Below are 20,315 nucleotides of genomic sequence, written 5' to 3'. Positions count from 1 at the left end.
TAGTCACCAGCAAAAATAAAATTAGAGACGTCCAACTGCTTATCAAAAATACACCAGTGGACCGAGTAAAACAGTTTACTCATCTTGGAACAATAGTAAACAAATAATGGGATCACTTATAAGAAGTAAAATGTAGAATGGAGAAGGCTAGGAGTGTATTAAAAAACATGGCCAAACTTCTCGATATTATACTACTATTCAACTATAGTTGAATCCTGGACACTTACTGAAGCGATGGAGAAAAAAAACTTGAATAGTTCGAGATGTGGTTGTACAGAAGAATCCTAAGGATATCGTGGACGGACAATATAACCAACGAAACTATACTACGAAGAATGGGAAAAGAAAGAGAGGTGATATATACCATTAAAAGGAGAAAGTTGGAATATCTAGGACCTATAATGAGAAACTGCACTAAATATAAATTACTGAAAATAATCCTTCAAGGCAAAGTATTTGGAAAGCGAGGAATTGGGAGAAGAAGATTATCATTGTTAAAAAACCTGAGAAAATGGTTCTCCACAACAACAACTAATCTATTTAAAGCACCAGTTAATAAAATAATTATAGTGAGAATGATCGCCATTCGCCGAATAGGCACCAAAAGAAGAAGAAGAAGCCTTGTCAGAAATAGAACCACATTTTTCAATTTTGTCTTGACGTCCCTACTTAACTTGCAACTGCAACAAGGTTTCATAGTTTTTGCCGCCTTTTCTATATTGTAATTCCATGAATCATTTTCTCCTCTTCTTCCCTGATACTTAAGCCCATTTTCTCTATTCTCGTGTTTGCTCCATTTGTTATTTTCTTCTTCTTCTTCTTCACGTGCCATCTCCGCGACGGAGGTTGGCAATCATCATGGCTATTCTGATCTTAGATGCTGCTGCTCTGAATAGTTGAATTGATGTGCATCCGTACCATTACCTCAAATTACGCAACCATGAGATTCCTCTTCTTCCTACACTTCTCTTGCCCTGGATTTTCCCTTGTATAATCAATTGAAATAGGTTGTATCTCTCATTACGCATAACATGCACCAGGTATTGCAGCTTTCGTGTCTTGATGGTTTCCAATACTTCCATTCTTTTGTTGATTCTTCTCATGACTTCGTTATTTGTTACATGCTCGGTCCATGATATCTTCAGGATTCTTATATACACCCACATTTCAAATGCTTCCAATTTTTTAGCAGTCGACACGTTAAGTGTCCATGCTTCTATCCCATAAAGCAGAGTCGAGAAAATATAACACCTTGCCAGCCTAACTCCCAAGTCCAATTTTAGTTCTCTTGCACAAATTACCTTTCTCATTTTATTGAAGTTTGTACGTGCTTTCTCTATTCGAACTTTGATTTCTTTGGAGTAATCGTTTGTGTGATTAATTATTGTGCCAAGATAGTGGTAGTTTTCAACTTGTTCTAAAGCACTACCGTTAATTGTCAGGCTTTCACCATTATTTTGGGTTTTTGTTATTTTCTGTATTACTCCTTTTAGACCATGACCGCTTCGTATTCTTTTGGATTCAGTGTACTGTTGTTCGGATCGTTTTCTTTACATCCTTCATTACTCATAAATTCTTCAAAACCAGTACCTATCTCTTCTTCCATCTCTGCTTCCATGATTATGAAGTCCGGGTCTTTGGATGTTTCATTGTCTTGGCACTTCGTTTTTTTGCATTCACGAGATGCCTTTTTCTGATCTTTCTGTGCCATTAGTGACTGTGTTTGTAATATTTAAATCACCCAAATGCATTATGATGTACTGTTCTTCCTCACAAATATGATTGATAAGCATTTATTCGGTTTCTCTAGCATATTTCTCGAGATCATCAATAATTGGACTGTTATTTGCCTGCATACTGTTTGCCAAAGCAATTTGATAGTTTACCAACACGTGAACATGCAACATATAATTGAACGTGAAGAAACATGCATTCTTTAAATCCAAGCTTCAAACGAACATTGTCTGGCCTTGAGATTTGTTTTTGGTCATCGCGAATGCTAATCGAATAGAAAATTGAAGCCTTTTTAATGATATTGTGGTATATGAGGATATCATTGGGATACGAGGCAACAGGACGATTTCTACTTCAAATCCTCCAGTCAAAATGAATGCTTCAATAATATTTTTAAAAATATTTTCAACCTTTAAAAATATTTCCGGTAATACTTTTAATGACCAAAAGTGGGCCGTTGCACATTCTGGGTGGGTTCAAATTGCGTAGCAAAATAATTGGTGATCCAATTTTCAACTGAAGATTGTGTGGTAGCATCCCTGGTATATCCAGTGAATTTAAAAATTTTTTTGGATAATTTACGACTTATCAGATCAGGATTTAAAAGATATCAGATCACCTGGTAAAACTGTTCAATATGGAAGTTAATTTCGTTAATCAACTTTTTTCGCCGCCAAAATTGCGCGCTTACTGAGCCAATTATGATTCAAATAATTATTCAGTATAGACTGAAATCAAAATCAAATACAATCAAAATTAATTTATGTAAACCAAATAAATAAATAATGAAATCTTAAAACAGATTGCTCGATTTCAATAAATAAAAAAATTCATTTAAAATCATCACTTTGAATTTGAGATGATATTATTGAATAATATTGAATTTTATTCGTTACTTTAAGGAAGTATTAAGTGAAAAGCTTAGCATTGCCTAGAACAACTGTGAGTTGCCTACGTTTGGCGCAATTCAACGACTTAAATAAATTATACGATAAAAATAAACAAATAAACTTATTGAATTAATGCACAAACTTATTTAATTTTAAAAGAAAGACAGTTAAGATTTGATTTTATGTATAGTGCCTTTGTATATTTGCTAATACGTATTTTATCCTAAAAGGAATCATCAGAGCGACTATTTACAGAAGCTCTGAACGTGAAAACGTGCTTCCTTTTCGACAGGAAGGATTGTTTTTTACTTATTGTAGAGATCCTAGGTGTTACCTTTTTTGAAATACCCCGTAGATGTAAGGTATGAAGAATTCTGGATATTCTTGTCCTTAACATTTTTTTTTTAATTTAATATCAGTCACAACAACTACTAATGGTTATTAACGACATATTACATTAAAGTATAATTACTTGATTAATTTACAATTGATGAAAAAGATGAGTTTCTTTAAGGAAATTTACAAAATTGTTTATGTTACAGTTTTCGTCTAATAATGTCTTTAGGTCGTCGAAAAGATTATTGTTGGATAGCTTTTACACAGTTTAATAAGTGGTTTACATATAAGAGTTGTCTTATATCTATCACATACCGGTTGATTCCTTCCGTCAAATAAATATGCATATGTTATTCTAGTAGGTATGACCTAAACTTAATCAATCAATTCTAACCTGGTTACCCCGACTTGTGTTTTGCTACATCCACGTTCATAGATGGTTTAATTTTTTTTAAATTGATTGGGAGTTATCTCATGGACTTATGTCACTTTCACTGAATTTAGGATTTATTCACTATTTTAATATCACTAGCAGCTACTTCACTCACTATTGTTGACTTTTCGTTGTTTGCTGCATCTCTAGCACAGGCATCTACTTCTTCGTTTTCTAGAATACTTAAATGCGATGGGACGCAAAGTATAAAGATGTCGGTGTTTTTTTGGTGTAAAATATCTAATTCATATTGTTCTGAAGCTATTTTATTGTAGCATCTTAATGCAATTACAATTTTTATAGGGAATATGCCACAATTCAAGTTCAATTCAATAACTTTATTAATGTTTTTGGGATTTTTTCAGAATGGTAAGAATTAAACTTATATACTGAGTGTTCATTATAAAATTTAACAAACAAAAGGAAAATTGGACAAAATATGACGTATAGGTTTTTTGACACGTTACAATCTGTTGATCTATTTTTTTTTTTTTGGAGTTAATACTTTGATTTCGAATAAGGTTTATCTCATGCTAAGCCCATTTATGAAGATTAAACAATACTTTTAAAGTATGCTATGAGACTAATGAAACTAACCATTATACAAATTTTAGGAGTATATAAAAAAGAAACTGAATACAACGTTTACGTAGATATACAGGATGTACGTGAATTAAAATCTATCAGATTAGTTGACAATGGATTAAGCGTAGGTGCAAATATTACATTGACTACTGCAATCAGTACATTCAAAAAAATGTCACAAAATATACCACAACTAAAATATTTGAAGAAACTAGCAGATCATATTGATTTGGTGGCAAATGTACCCGTACGAAATGTAAGTAGTGGAAGTTATTTTTATTTAGTTGTTTATTTGGAACAATTTTACCTTTTTGTTATTTAATTATTTATTATTATTACTTTAGCCTATTTTTTTGTTAATTTATATCTTAAATCGCTCTATATTTTCTTTCCACATGTTTAGGATTTTATGCATTTTTTGCTGTATCTGCAAATATTGATATTTGCTGTATTTGCAGTATATTCAATATGGTATCGACTTTCACTTTTATGGAATGTAGATTTATGGAACTAAATGATTTGTATCATTTAGTTTTCTTCCTTCTTTCCTATTAATATTCTACCTTCACTAAACTATGATGGTGGAAGGACAGTGACAGATGTAGTCGGAGAATATGGTCTTTGAGATAGAAATGACAGAGGTGACATTCTGGTCAAGTTCCGCCAGCAAAACAAAATAATAGCCTCAAATATATACTTTCCAGTTCCATCAAGAAGACTATAAAATATAGTTCGGACGGAAACAGATTAATTATAGTCTTATCCATAAAAGATTCTGTACAAATTCAGATCATAATCCCATAGTAGCCAAAATAGTAATCAAACTAAAAGCTCAGAAGAAAACAAAACCAGGCGTGAAGAATTTACAAGACCCAAAACTAAGGAAATGGTAACATAAAAATTTAACACACAAATATTGAACATAAAAAGAGAACCACTAACTACTTTGGGAATTCATAATTACTGGAAAAACATTGATATTTTAACTAAAATTACAAAAAAATATTCAACCTGTACCACTACAAGGTAAGTGATAAGTAAACGTTTCCTTCACCAGTCATTTACAAGGATATTATCGAGGCTTCCCATACTGAAGACAGAGATAGGTGAAAACATAACTGTTTATGGGTAGAGATGTGTAAAAATCGAACTGGACCACGTCGAGGCAGATGTAATGATCCTAATAGCCGACATTGTAGATAAATTCATGCTGGGCGTCGACATCATGTCCGAACATTTATTGTAGATGTCTTACACAGGTCCTTGGTTGCCGGCAATGAAAAGATTCAACTCTCGGCTTGTAGAAATCAGCAAAACAAATTAAACGTGTTAGTTACAGAGGATACAACGATTCCTTCTAACAGCAGAAAGATCTTGGTCGCACCAATTGATGGTTTGGAAGCCATGTTATTAGAAGCAGAAGTGCAGGATCATGAAGTCTTATGGGGGCTAGATGTTTGGTGGGTGGGAAGAAGAAGACCGTTCCAGGAAGAGTGACAAATCCAAATGACAACAAGATCACATTCAACAAGGGCCAAGTACTTGAAATATGTGAGCCAGTTAGAAGAGTGACCAGAATAGAAGAAACTGTGCCAATAGCCAGAAGTAGACACACCAACTTTCCACTGAATTTTTAGACAATCTAAAGAAGTGGTGCCATACTATTTTCACCCTAATGTTGCGCGCACCGTTTCTATCGATGATATCGTCCTGGTAACTGTCTGGAATTTCATGCTATCGCGTTGATTCGACCATCTTCCTTTTGCTGTTTCTAGAACAGATGTTCTTATTATATAATCCGGTAAGGTAACATATCAGAAAGGATTGTAACAGTAAACATAAGAATTGAGAAGGAAGACCTGAACATAATCGGAGTATACGACGCAGAAAATAACATGCCTCAAACAATAAGAGAAAATTTTGATTAAATAAAAGGCAGATATCGAGCACAGTTTTATTAATTAAATCTTACCCAAGTACTTTCGCTCACTAGAGCATCTTCAGGGGCATTTCGTCCAATTTGGCCTATCCAACAATCATAGAATGTCATAAACATAAAATTGTACATTACACTATACTACAAAAGGACAAACAGTTTAAAATTTATTCAAAATAGGCGAAGCTACATTATGGTTGGCATATGGAGAGAGAATGGCTTCTGGTCTTAACGGAAATGTTAAAGTGACATGTGATATATCACCTAGGAGAGGACAGAATATCGAACGAACTCCTAAAGTACGGAGGACCAGATCTGACCAAACAACTAAAAAAATAATCCAAAAAATAATAAAACAAATCAGAAATCCTAGAAAATGGAGATCAAGCATTCTAATACCTCTCTTCAAAAAGGGAGACAAATCGGACCCGGAAATTTAGAGAGGAATTAATTTATTAAACACGCCACTAAAATTAAAAACCAAAGTAATAACAAATAAATTAAATGAAATTATAACACTAGCAGAAGAATAATAAGATTTTAGGTCAGGAAGATCATGCATCGACGCTATATTTATGAGACAAGTGCAAGAGAAATCATTAGAATACAATAAACCGGCATATCTATGTTTCGTGGACCTTAAGAAGGCTTTTGATGGGGTCAAATTAAAGGACGTTATCCACTTATTGTACGCAAGAGAGATACATCTAGGAATAATCGAAACGATCGAAAATATCTACCAAAACAACACAATAAAAGTAAAAGTAAAAGAAGAACTAACTGACCCTATTGAAGCTGGCAATAGGTAAAAACAGGGAGATTCCCTATGTCCTCTATTGTTTAACCTGATTATGGATGAAATAATAAAAAAAGTAAGAACTAAAAAGATACCAAATGGTAGAAAAACGGCTTAAAATAATCTCTTATGCAGACGACGCTATACTACTCTCCAAAAGTGAAGATGATTTACGACGTATGCTGCACCAATTTCCCCAAAAAAAGACAAAATGCATGGTTATAACACCAAATTTACTAAGATGTAAATTGGAGCTGGACAGTCAGATAATAGGTAGTGATGGAGTTTAAATATCTAGGCATCACATTATCTACCTACGGAAAGCTCGAAACAGAAGTGGAAGATCAAGTGGATAAACCAAACAAAGCCACAGGTTGCCTGAATGAAACAATGTGGAGAAATAAAAATATCGGGAAAGAAATTAAAGGCAGAATTTACAAAACACGTCATCAGACCAATAATGACATACGCGGCAGAAACACGACCTGACACAGAGTGGACAAAAAGGATTTTAGAAACAACAGAAATGAAAAAACTTAGAAAAATTGATGATGAGACATTATTGGACAGAGCTAGAAGTACAGATATACGACGTAGATGCAAAGTGGAGAACATCAAAAATTATTTAAGAAGAAATATAGAAGAATAGAATGGAACGATTATATAAGCCGAATGACGACAAATAGGGTAGTAAAGACGGCAAGAGATGGTTTCCCAATAGGAAGGCGATCAGTAGGAAGACCACGCAAACGATGGAACGGCAACTTACTGGAGGCACATTAAAAAACATTAAAATAAAGTCATGTCTACATTAAAAGAAAAAGAAACATTTAATACTTATTATCAGGGAATTGTTTTGTAGACGATATCCGTGTGAATTGTAAGCGATAATTATTAATGTAATTAGAATTTATAATATTTGTAATTTGGTGAGTTTGTTTATGGCAGAAACCACGTAATCTCTGAACCCAACAGAAAAACGTAACAATATCAGGCATGTATCAATAGCAATAACAATAATTGTAGAATACAGATGATAGCATTTTGATGGCAGATACAGATATAGGGCTTCAACGGCTTATCGACAGACTATAACAGAATTTAACATGAAAATACACAGTGATCAGACCAAAACGGTTGGCTTTTTTTGATATTAGAATAGGCCAATGTCTATCACATCGTGGAACAAGTAAACAAAATAAAGTACTTGGGTTGCTGGCTAAACAACCAACTCGACGTATCCATACAAATGAAAGCACTACTAAGCGATCCACAAATCAATTTAAGATTTAGGATCATCATCCAGCTTCCTGCGTCCAAAGTTGAACATAGACTCCCCTAATTTCTTCCAATTCTGCCGGCCTTGGGCTTCCTGCAGCCAATTCCCAGCGATCCTTTTGACATCGTCTGTCCATCGTGTAGGTGGTCTACCTACGCTTATTCTGTCTGCTCGTGGTCTCGATACTGTAATTTTTTGAGTTTACTGTCTGTCGCTCATTCTGGTCACATTGCCTGCCCAGTTCCACTTCAGCCATGGTATGAGCTCTATGATATTTGCGACGCCTGTCCTTCTTATTTATTCGTTTCGAACCCTGTCTCTAAGAATCAGTCCAAGTAGCAAGCGGTCAATTCTTCCTTGAGCTACTTTGAGTTGGGTTAGTATAGTCTGGGTTAAGGAAAGTGTTTCGGCGCTGTAAGTCATGACTATAAGCACACATTGGTCGAATGTCTTCTTTTTCAAATAATTTGGCATGTTACTCTTGAAGGTGTCTTATAGAGCTCCATACGCGGCCCATGCTAAAATAATTCTTCTTTGCAGTTCAGCAGTTTGGTTGTCCATGGCAATTTGAATTTCATGACCTAAGTATTTATATTTATCGACTATATATATATATATATATATATATATATATATATATATATATATATAAAATAAAGTTTTATTTTGAGGTTGCAGGTATCAGTAAATACATTGAAATTAGAATTAAATAACATTGTATAAAACTAGTATAAAAACTTACAACATGAGGTTAATCCATTAAATTTTTAAATTTAAAAAACATTAAAACTTAACTTATTAAAATTATATAGTTATGTAAGTACAATATTTTATTTTTATTTAATTTTGTACAAATTCATTATGACATTGATTATTATATTGATGTTTGATTGATGTCAGAAAGACACTCGTTTCTGTTTATTATATTTTTTGTTGTTGATAACTAGCTCTTGATTTTTATTATGCTTACGTACAAATTGGCGCCAAATATGAATATTTAAACTTTTTTAAATTATAGTATTTATAGTCAGAAAATCTAATATTAGAAAATTATAGTATTAATTTTCGTAAGAAGAATGTAATTATAGATATTGCTTAGTTTATCAATATCAGTTTTTTTATTAACGCATTGATATTTATTTATGCATACCATTTCTAAGAATTCTCTTTTATTTAATTGGCTTTCACGTCTTAATATATTAGTTTCATTGAAATTAAATGAATGATTTTTATTAATTGCATGATCTATTAATGCACACGTATTTTTATTATTTCTAAGGTCACTTTTATGTGATGTTAGTCTGCCTATTAGATTTCTAGATGTGTGTCCGATGTATGACTTATCACAATTTTCGCATGGTATTATATAAACTACATTTGAGCTTTCCATAATGCTAATAGGTGATTTAGTTTTTGTATACAATGATCCTAATGTTTTAACATTTTTAGTTGCAATTTTAATATCAGAATAGTTAGCAAAGACTTTAGTTAGTTTGGGTGTTAATGTTGGTATGTAAGGTAGTGATGTGAAAGTAAATTGAGATTGCACGATTTATTGATTTGGTTCTCCTGTTTGATTCACGTCAATCATTCTATTATTAGGATTGTTAAATAAAAATTTGTTAATTATTTTAATTGGGTATGAATTTTTTAATAAAATGTCTTTCAGTTCTAATAACCCTTTGTTGATGTTATTGATGTGTGATAATTTGATTATTCTGTTTTTTAAAGCCAATATCAAATTTATTTTCATATGAGGTGGATGTTGTGAATGATAATTAATAAATCTGTTACTAAATATAGGTTTGCTGTACCATTCAGTGCTTAATACATTTTGTGCATTACGTTTGATTTTTATGTCAAGATATGGGATGCTATTTTCTGTCTCTTTTTCACATGTAAATTGTAAATGTTCACTATAATTATTAAAAGTTTGTAAAGTTTCATTTATTTTGTCTGCAGGTAAAGCAAGTATTAAGTCATCCACAAATCGTTTGATAAATGGGATATGAAAAGGCAACTTATTTAAAGAATCTCTTATTAAATCGTCTAGTACATAATTACATAATATACACGATATACTTGAGCCCATAGGTGTGCCAAAAATTTGTTTATAGAATGCATTATCAAAAATCAATACATTAGAATCAAAAATGAATTCTAAAGTGCTTAAGAACGTTTTTTTGTTAATTTTGCAATTTATTTCGATTTCATCCCAATGTCTGTTTATACTATCATTAATAATATGTAGTGGTGATTTAGTAAATAAAGATATAACGTCAAAGCTTACTATTATATAATTATTAGGTATTTGATAGTTATTGATAAAATTACTTAGTTCAAAAGAATCTTGTATAGAGAAACTATTATCTAAGTTATATGACCCTGATATTAAAATTGCAACTAAAAATGTTAAAACATTAGCATCATTGTATACAAAAACTAAATCACCTATTAGCATTATGGAAAGCTCAAATGTAGTTTATATAATACCATGCGAAAATTGTGATAAGTCATACATCGGACACACATCTAGAAATCTAATAGGCAGACTAACATCACATAAAAGTGACCTTAGAAATAATAAAAATACGTGTGCATTAATAGATCATGCAATTAATAAAAATCATTCATTTAATTTCAATGAAACTAATATATTAAGACGTGAAAGCCAATTAAATAAAAGAGAATTCTTAGAAATGGTATGCATAAATAAATATCAATGCGTTAATAAAAAAACTGATATTGATAAACTAAGCAATATCTATAATTACATTCTGTCTTACGAAAATTAATACTATAATTTTCTAATATTAGATTTTCTGACTATAAATACTATAATTTCAAAAAATTTAAATATTCATATTTGGCGCCACTTTGTACGTAACCATAATAACAATCAAGAGCTAGTTATCAACAACAAAAAATATAATAAACAGAAACGAGTGTCTTTCTGACATAACTCAAACATCAATATAATAATCAATGTCATAGCACACTACCACCTTTATCTATGATCAATGTCAATGAATTTGTACAAAATTAAATAAAATTAAAATATTGTACTTACATAACTATATAATTTTAATAAGTTAAGTTTTAATGTTTTTTAAATTTAAAAATTTAATGGATTAACCTCATGTTGTAAGTTTTTATACTAGTTTTATACAATGTTATTTAATTCTAATTTCATTGTATTTACCGATACCATATTTTAGCATATCCTGAAGAAGCAAATAAATTTTGCGAAAGCTTGGTTAAAGAACAAAGAGTTTTACTTTCCTGCCCTATTAATGACTGCAACCTCAAAATAAAACTTTATTTTTTATTTTACATAACGTGTCAGTCAATAATACCTAACTACTTTATATATATATATATATATATATATATATATATATATATATATATATATATATATATAAAATTAGATTTCTTGTTTTGTAGATAGGAACGTTAGCTGGAAACTTGATGATTAAACACAAGAATAACGAATTTCCATCAGATATATTTCTGGTTTTAGAAACTGTTAACGCGACATTACAAATAAGTAAGTTCTACGACTTATGACCAAATTAATTTACGCACATTTACTTGGCCTTGTACCTGGCAAGTTTTTTAAATTTTATGAACCTCAATAACTAACATCTCGATGTTTCCAAGAATGGGTTCGGTGGATTTTTGAAGTGAATACTTCTTATTGTTCGGTATGACGATTTCGCACGGGCCCGGAATAATATTTAGGGTGACGCTAAATATCGCGACACGTGTCGTAACCTTGTGGTATACAGTAATCAGTAATGTACATAGTATACATAACTAAAAATACAATGACGTTTAACAAACGTTATTTTATTTTTTTTGTAACTTTTTTTATAATAACTCGAAAACGACTAGATCGATTTCACTAATTTTGATTTTGAAATATTTGCAGAAGATCAAGCAAGCTTTAAAAGGGGAGGAAATATGATGAAATTGTGAGGAGAATAGTAAAAACAACAATTTTATTTTCACATACATACAGTTATGTATACTCCCACAACAAACCATACATACTCTAGACGTTCCACGACCATGTTGATCTTTCGGATCGAATGAACGCCATCTCTTAATTGGAAAGGCAACTAAATTGACAAATATAGTTACGCGGGAATTTCAAACTAGAAATTTTGCGGGATTTTTGAATAAAAGGTACAGATAACCTATACTGGTTAATATTGCAAATTTAAAATGTAGGAAATTAAAACAACAGAAAGACAATTCAGTGTTTTATTCAGTAATTATACAATAACTTAAAATTATCTTAAAGTACTATCTACATAAAAAATACTAAAAGTCTAAAGTTTGTTTAAAAATTGCGCTACTGAATAGTTCATTCTTACAAAAGAGCATTGTTTCATTTCCCAATGTAATATAAATCGTTATAGATATATAAACCGTTATGTATACAGATAGATTATTGCACAATTTTCTGGCATTGTGATTGATGAAATTTTTTGTTAAGTCCGAAGCTGATCATGTCAAATAAACTGCAGAATTTACATTTCTTGTTGGAAATAGCACCTTCTATTAAAGTATTAATGTGTTTGTGAATTAAGTAAATGAATTCTAAAATTAATAGAGCAGGATTAATAAATATTTTATATTTCTTAAAGTAAAATCTAGGGTATCGTCAATAAAAAGTCCCAAAAACTTAATTGAACTTGCGATATTTATTAGACTATTGTTAAGCATTAGAGGTTGTAAAATTACTCTAAACGACATAGTTACAGTTTTATCAGCGTTAAAACAAAGCCCATTCGAGTCAGGGCAAGACTTAATATTAACGAGATCCCTACTTATGGAAAATTGTAGAATTAGCAAATCTAAACTACTCCAGATAACACATATATCATCGACAAATAAAGTGATTCTACTATTAATTTTTAAGTCTGTCATGTGATAATGAAAAGTTGATAGGTTAATAAATGAAGAATTTGATAGACAACCAGTTAAGTTAACAGAGAGAGTAACAGGAATGGTGACCAGCAGTTGGAACATATGGAAGTTGGAAGTGTGGAAAGCATTAAGAGAGACAGGGACAAGCTGGTTAACAGGTCTACTTAATAGAATTATTGAGAAAGCATACGATAGAGTTCTTTGAGAGATTCTGTGGTGGGCCCCAATAAGAAAGGAATTCCCAATGAATATGTAAAGATTGTGAAAGACATTTTATGTATGAGGGAGTAACAACTAGTGTTAGGGACAGGTATGGGAGAGACTGATAAATTTCATGTAAAAATAGGATTACACCAAGGCTCGGTGCTTAGTCCTTATTTATTCTCGTTACTTCTGGACCAAATAACAGTGAAACTACAGGGTAACATTCCATGGTGCTTAATGTATGCTGATGATGTAGTGTTAATAGGGAATAGTGAAAGCTACCTAGAACAAAAACTGTAACATAGGAGACAAGCTCTTGAGGAAAAAGGTTTAAAACTTAGTAGGACAAAAACAGAGTATTTGGAATGAGAATGCTTAGATGGTTGGGTGGAGTGACAAAAAAGGATAAAATTAGGGATGAGTCTATTAGGGGAAGTCTAGGGGTAGCAACAATTGCTGACAAGATGAGAGAGTATAGGTTAAGATGGTCTGGTCATATTCAATGTCAAGACTTTAATCATCTAATACGAAGAATTGCTGATCTGCGGGTTCCTGGAAGAAGTAGGAGAGATTTTTTTAAAAATACCAGCAAAACTTGATGGTGAGGGATTTGTATAGAGTGCCCCAAAAGCTCTAGCTTGTCCAAATATGTTTTCGATGGGATCCTGGTTCAAACGTCTGGGTAACAAGTATTTGAATCCAGATGTTTTCTAGGTATTCCAAATAGAAATTAAATTTTTAATTGTATATATCCAATTTTTGAGACTCGGGGGACGAGCTTGGTCATGTACTCTTTTTTTTTCAAATGCCATTGACTGCAACATGGGCAAAGCCTCATTTGTCCAAAATATAATATGATCAGATGTATCACTTATTCCACATCTCAGAAGTTTTCCTCGCTCTGCAGATTTTCTTCCACCATTCACTGAATCGAACAATCTATCAAAGAAGAGTAGAAGTCTGGCAGTACCTGCTGCACCTTCCCCAATAACCTTGTTGTTGTCTAAAACAAAACCATAGAATAAACTGATACTGCAACAGCAGTTTTTGTCAAATTTACTTACCAAGTCTACTAGCTAACATAAGTGTTGATGAAAATCGTTGACTAAAAACTTGAGCAGCTAATTTGACTTTCATTTTCTTTATTTTTTATTCCTCAATGTGTAAATCTGTGATGTGCGGCAGTGCCCTTAAGCCTTCATTATTTTCAGAAGCACAATCATTTTCATATAATGATTTAATATGTAGCCACTTTGCAACTTTTTTTGTGTTTTGAAACATGTATTGTAAATTTTTTTTAGAAGATTATTCCTGATTCCTTTTAACAAATGAGGTGGATCCAGTATTGGATAAATTTTGAAATCTCCTACTTAAAAAAAAACATATTCATATTTGTCACTTCTTCCTTGTTCCAAGTATTTCTTTTTTGTGTCTTTCATTAAAGAATTTAACACACTTACGTATGGTCTGTGTATACTCCTTTGAATAGACGTCATGTAAACCGCGACTATCTTCACGTCTATTTACTATGTTTACTTTTCACGTGAATAGACGTGAAAATATCGAGGCTTTTAGTTACGTCAATCCAAAAGATTGTTTTTGCTAATCTCCTTAGAATTTTATCATATTTTCTTGCCGTTTAAATATTCCTTCTTTAAATATTTCAAAATTAAAATTAGTAAAATCGATCCGGTAGTTCTCGAATTGTTTTAAAAAATAAAAAAAAAATAAAATGACGCTTGTTAAATTTTTAAAATAAGTCTTGTTGCTATTCTTTGTTTGGGTTCATATGACTGCAAATACTGAATCCATTCACCAATCTGACAATTTTTTTAATTAACTCATTATAGTGATTATTTCGTATACAATCTTATACTCTATTTTTGGTATTTTGTTTCTAATTATTTTTTTTTCTATTAGGTGCTTTTTTATTTATTTATATATAAAACAGACGATGAAGTCCTCAGAGTTCCACAGGTAACTCTTCTCCAGCTATCTACTTAATTAAATAAGTGTATATATTTTATATCACGAAACACTTTTTTCACTTTTTAAAAAATAATTTTATTTCGAAAGCACAATGAGCAAAGTAACGTGCTACAATTTTAATTATAATGAACAAAAATAAAGAGCGACAAATTGTTTTATAAGATTGGTGACTGCTGACTCAGTGAGAACGTGTAAAAACCTACGGGTCCCGCTGACTCTGCTGATACTGCATGTGCAGGGATCCTTATCGGCTTTGGTAGTTGGAAGTTGAAACCTGATACTTTGGGAATCGTCGTTATAAATAACCTTGGTAGGTACAATGCACCCAGTTCGCTAGAAAAAAGATCCACAAGGCAACATGGAGATCAAACGATGGAAGAACAAATAATCAAATAGATCACGTATTGATTGATGGGAGACATTCTAGCAGCATAATAAGTGTAAGAACTATGAGAGGGCCGGACAGCGAAACAGACCATTTTCTCGTAAAGGCCAAGCTCAGAACAAGAATTTCAACAAAAACAATAGATAAACACACAAAGTTCGAACGATGGAATGTGGTGAAGCTGAAAGAAGAAAATAATCAAAGACAGTACCAAGTAGAATTAAGAAATAGGTTTCAGGTTTTGGAAATAAATGAAAATGAAAGTGAAGATATAGATCAGCGATGGAACTCCATAAAAACAACTATTACAGAAGCAGCAGAGAAATCTATCGGAAGAACGAAAAAAACAAAAAAGAAAAAATGGTTCGACGACGAATGTGAAACAACTCTAAAAGAAGCAAACAAAAGAAGAATTGATTATCTGTCGAATCCATCAGAAGAAAAACTCATACGATTCCACAGAGAGAGAGCCGCATCTAGAAGAACACTTAGACAAAAAAGAGACAATATCTACAGCAACAAATTAAAAAAGTAGAAGGAGAACAATGTATGGAACAAATTGCTGGTGTGGGAACGTAAAATTCTTCGAATGATATATGTCCCTTGCAGAGACAGCGTGACAAACGAATGGAGGGGCAGATAAAATAACGAGCTAGTCTCTATTCGGAAAAGAAAATCTAGTCAGATATATAAAGGCCAATAGACTCAGACGGGCAGGGCATGTGATACGCAGTAACGACAATCGCCTTATAAACAATGTGTTCTTTGAAAGGACTAGAAAAAGGTGGAAAGATGCAGTCAAAGAAGATCTAGAGAAAATGGGAGTGCGACAATGGGAATTACTATCACAGGACACTGCTGATACTGCATGTGCAGGGATCCTTATCGGCTCTGGTAGTTGGAAGTTGAAACTTGAAACCTTGGGAATCGTCGTATAAGTAACCTTGGTTGGTACAATGCATGGTACAATGTATGCATATTATACACCTATATTACTGTATACTGCAAGGTTACGACACGCGTAATTGTCTGCATATAGCTTTTTGCAGATCGGTACAGACTTGAGTGTTATGATAGACAGACCAACTATTAGCCTGGTGGCTAATTTTAATAATGATTGTTTTTATTTATTCTGTTTTCTTTATTTTTGAAAATAACTAGTTTCTAAATCTGATTTCTTTCAGCCTAGCTATATGTAAAATAAATTTCAAATGACCATGTTCATTTAATTTTAGTTGATATAGAAGAAAACGAAAAACTTATCAAACCAAGAGAATTTTTAAAAATAAATATGGAGAACAGGATTATCAAGAGTATTTTTTTGCCATACCTGTCAAAAAATTATTATTTTGAAAGTTTTAAAGTAAGTAGTTATTTAATACGATTAATGTCTATATAATTCCCTATCAAAATCACTACAGTGTTCGATATTTAACGCAGTACTATGTTTCTGTATTCCATCTCTTTTATTTCTATAGTCGTCTCTATGGTGTTCTTGTCGTACGGTCGGTTCATCCTCCAAGTTATTTGGAGTTTCAGGATGGTTTACGATCGCCACTCTGGAGGAGGAACGAAGGTTTTTCGATTCCATCCTCTTGTTCGTGAAGTTATGTGTCCTTGACTTATACTCAGCGTGAAGCTCACCTTAGGCTCTGTTGTCAGCAAGGTGTTACCGGCACTGTAGAATATTTTAACAGTTCGAATTTTTATCGTGAATTGTATATATCCGAAATAGTTTTAAGGCAATCTGCCTTTTCTCTATTTAGAAGATCAATATCTTTTTGGCCAGTGAGCGTTATTTTCAATCTACTTGATGGCTTTTTAGAGGTATAATCACAAGTCCGTTGCCAGACTTATCTTTACCTCGACAAATGATAGTCGAACAGTCACCAAACGCCGATTCCCACACTTTCTATGGTTTGAGTAATGTCGTAGCCGTAAGGCTTCGTATTTATTTAAACACTAAAGAGCTGTATAACCTTCTTCGAAGTGAAGTCTTCTTAGTTCGATGAAGTTTCTCACATAGGTGAGTAATAAAACGCAAAAAGTTGAAAAAGACTAGCCAACTAGGTCTTGACGGGTATCAAGGTGTACACTGACTTCATCCCTATCGGAAGATGCTCTGCCTTTTTATGCGTTACTTGATTACATCTCCGCAGCGATCTTTCCTCGGAAGGCCAGAGTGACAATCTTCACTGTGATTCGTCCACTCTGGCGAAATTCTCCATCCGCTTTTTATCTTGTTCTCTCTTCTTCTCTTTGTAGCTTGACAGATCTTCGTGGATCTTCGCTCTCTGTACGACTGGCCTCCATCTACTTTGGTCAATCATATATTCTTACCACTTGTGTATTCCTATGGCATGCACATCTTTTAGAACGTTATCGTGCTGTCTGTGAGTATCCAGGTTCCTGTGTTTTGCTTTGTGTTTCTTCTCTTTTTGAAGATACTCCATACTTCGACTATATGTATGTAGATATCCCGGTTTCTGTGTTTTGCAGCAATTGCAGTGTCGTCTATATAAAGTCTGAGGAGTGTTCCGGGTGTTCTTGGAATATCTGCTATAGAGAAGGAGTCATAAGACCGCCATCTCCTGTATCCATAATCTTTTATTTTGTATATGTCACACCTGTGTTGTTCCTCTGTATTATATGTCGTTGAATCCAGCTTACTATGTACTTTGTAAGTCTGAGTACTTGTAGTTCGATGGAATGTTGAGCTCTGAAGCTGAATTGTGTTTCAAGGGAATAATCTTAACCTGTCTTTCCAGTCTTCGGTATCATGATTGCTTGGGCTTCCTTTCATTGGTTTGGGAAGAGTCTGTATCTTAATAATAGTCTCTTCTATCGACGTTCGGTGAGAATTTATACTCTACTATTAAGATAGTGGAAGAGATAGTGGCATAACCGGTCTATCTCGTAGAAGTCTGTATTTATTTTGTAGAAGGCGTTTCAGTATATTGTAATATTTTAATTTTTTTTATAGATAATGAAACGTTCTCAAAATACCCATGCTAGCCTCAATACAGCATTTTTACTGAAGATTTCTGATGACAAACTGGTAGAAGAAGCAAATATCGTAATTGGCACTCTAGGATCAAAAATCCACGCATCAGATAGTGAGAAGTTTATTAAAGGCAAAAATATTTTTAACAACGACATATTACAGCAAGTATTCAAAAGGTTGGACGATGAATTAAATCCCGAAAATGATTTAATGCACCCTTCGCCAGAATATTCGAAAAAGTCTACTATTAGTTTATTTTATAAAGTAAGTTTATTTTATTATGTGGGATGATGTCACCGCTTTCATAAGTATTATATTTTCTAGTATAAAAAACACACTCGCGATCATAAAATCCGGGTCACCTTGAAAATTTCAAGTTTCTTGAATATTTTTGCATCTGGTGCAGTAATAACCTTTTTTTTAAGCTAATGTATTTTTTATTTGTCATCGATGTTTCTTTAGAAAGAAAAAAAAACGGTTTTTTTTATTGAAAAAGCAGAAAACAAACCAAATTGTTGAAACAGACATACGAAAGAAAAAATGAAAAATACAGAACGTGGTAAAACATCAGTGGAATTTCAATGACTAATATCGTGTATTGCCTCCCCTTGCTCTAATAACCTCTTGCAGACGACGGGGCATATTCTAAATTTTTCTCTGGATTACATGTTAAGGTATGTTATTCCACTCTCTCACTAACAGATCCTTAAGCTCCTGTGCGTTGTTAGGAGGAGGTGTATGGGTTTAAATACGTTTTTTCAAATCGTCCCAGAGATGTTTGATGGGATTCAGATCCAGAGACCTAGCTGGCCAGGGTAACCTCGTAATTCTAACCTCGTTCAAGGATTACATACTGATCCTAGCAACGTGCGGTCGCGCGTTGTCCTTCATAAAAACGGCATCTTCTCCAAGCCCTGCCATGGTGGGCATAACATGTTCTTCCAGAATCTCCGTAATGTTGCTTCGGGCAGTTAAGGACCCATTTTTGATAAAGGGTAATTCTGTGCGGAAGTCGGAAAATAAACCTCCCCAAGCCATGACCGAGCCTTCACCAAATGGCATTCTTGGAGCAATGCAAGCTTGTGAAAATCATTCACCGGTTCTCCTCCAAACTCTTACACGTCCATTGGATCCAGTTAGACAGAAACGGGATTAATCTGAGAATAACAGTTTGCTCCAATCATTAATTTCCCAATGTGCGTATTGTGGAGCAAAAGCTAGTCGTGCAACTCGATGCGCCCGGCCAAGTGGCGGTCCTGTAGCCATTACCCGAGAAGATAGTCCAGAAGAACGAAGTCTTCTCCTGACTGTTGCAACGCTAACATTGCAATGTCGTACTTCCTGTAGGCAATTTCGATGCACAACCGCAGTTGGGGTCCGGTTTCGTAAAGCCCGAAACACAAGAAAACGGTCATCTCGTGCCGTGGTCGTTCTTCTTCGTCCAGAGCCAAATCGTCTGGTTAGCAAACTCGTCTTCTGAAGGCGTTGAAGCACTCGTTGAACCGTAGAAAGTCTTACGCCAACAGTTCTTGCGACTCTTGCGACTTGCCGTTGAGTGTGATCGTCTTCCATAAGCGCAACAATGCGTGCCGTTCCAACAACAGTCAAGGCATTTTTGGCAAAAAATAAACACTAATAATGGCACTAATAAACACTAATGGCGGCAATAATAAACGTTTGTTTGTTGCGTTTGAACAGAAAGTTGAAGCACAAATGAGACATTTAAAACAAGCGGCAGTTACAGGTACCGTTCATTTTGAGAAGTGTGCACTTTTCCGCGAAATCGGCACTATTGGATACAAAAGA

General features: G+C 33.3%; 1 protein-coding gene across 2 annotated transcripts in view; it reads left to right on the top strand.

Moving 5' to 3' along the window:
• The window catches only part of LOC140447303 (uncharacterized), a 108,406-nt gene that overhangs the window by 52,159 nt on the left and 35,932 nt on the right, over nucleotides 1–20,315 (top strand). For both annotated transcript variants that reach the window (XM_072539892.1, XM_072539894.1), the window contains 4 exons: nucleotides 4,008–4,234; nucleotides 11,437–11,539; nucleotides 16,741–16,868; nucleotides 18,489–18,773. In XM_072539892.1, coding sequence (XP_072395993.1) covers nucleotides 4,008–4,234; nucleotides 11,437–11,539; nucleotides 16,741–16,868; nucleotides 18,489–18,773 — 743 coding nt within the window. The remainder of the gene's footprint in view (nucleotides 1–4,007; nucleotides 4,235–11,436; nucleotides 11,540–16,740; nucleotides 16,869–18,488; nucleotides 18,774–20,315) is intronic.

This window comes from Diabrotica undecimpunctata, chromosome 8 (genome assembly GCF_040954645.1).
Source record: "Diabrotica undecimpunctata isolate CICGRU chromosome 8, icDiaUnde3, whole genome shotgun sequence".
Taxonomy (NCBI): domain Eukaryota; kingdom Metazoa; phylum Arthropoda; class Insecta; order Coleoptera; family Chrysomelidae; genus Diabrotica; species Diabrotica undecimpunctata.
This window is presented reverse-complemented; position numbering and strand designations above follow the sequence as displayed.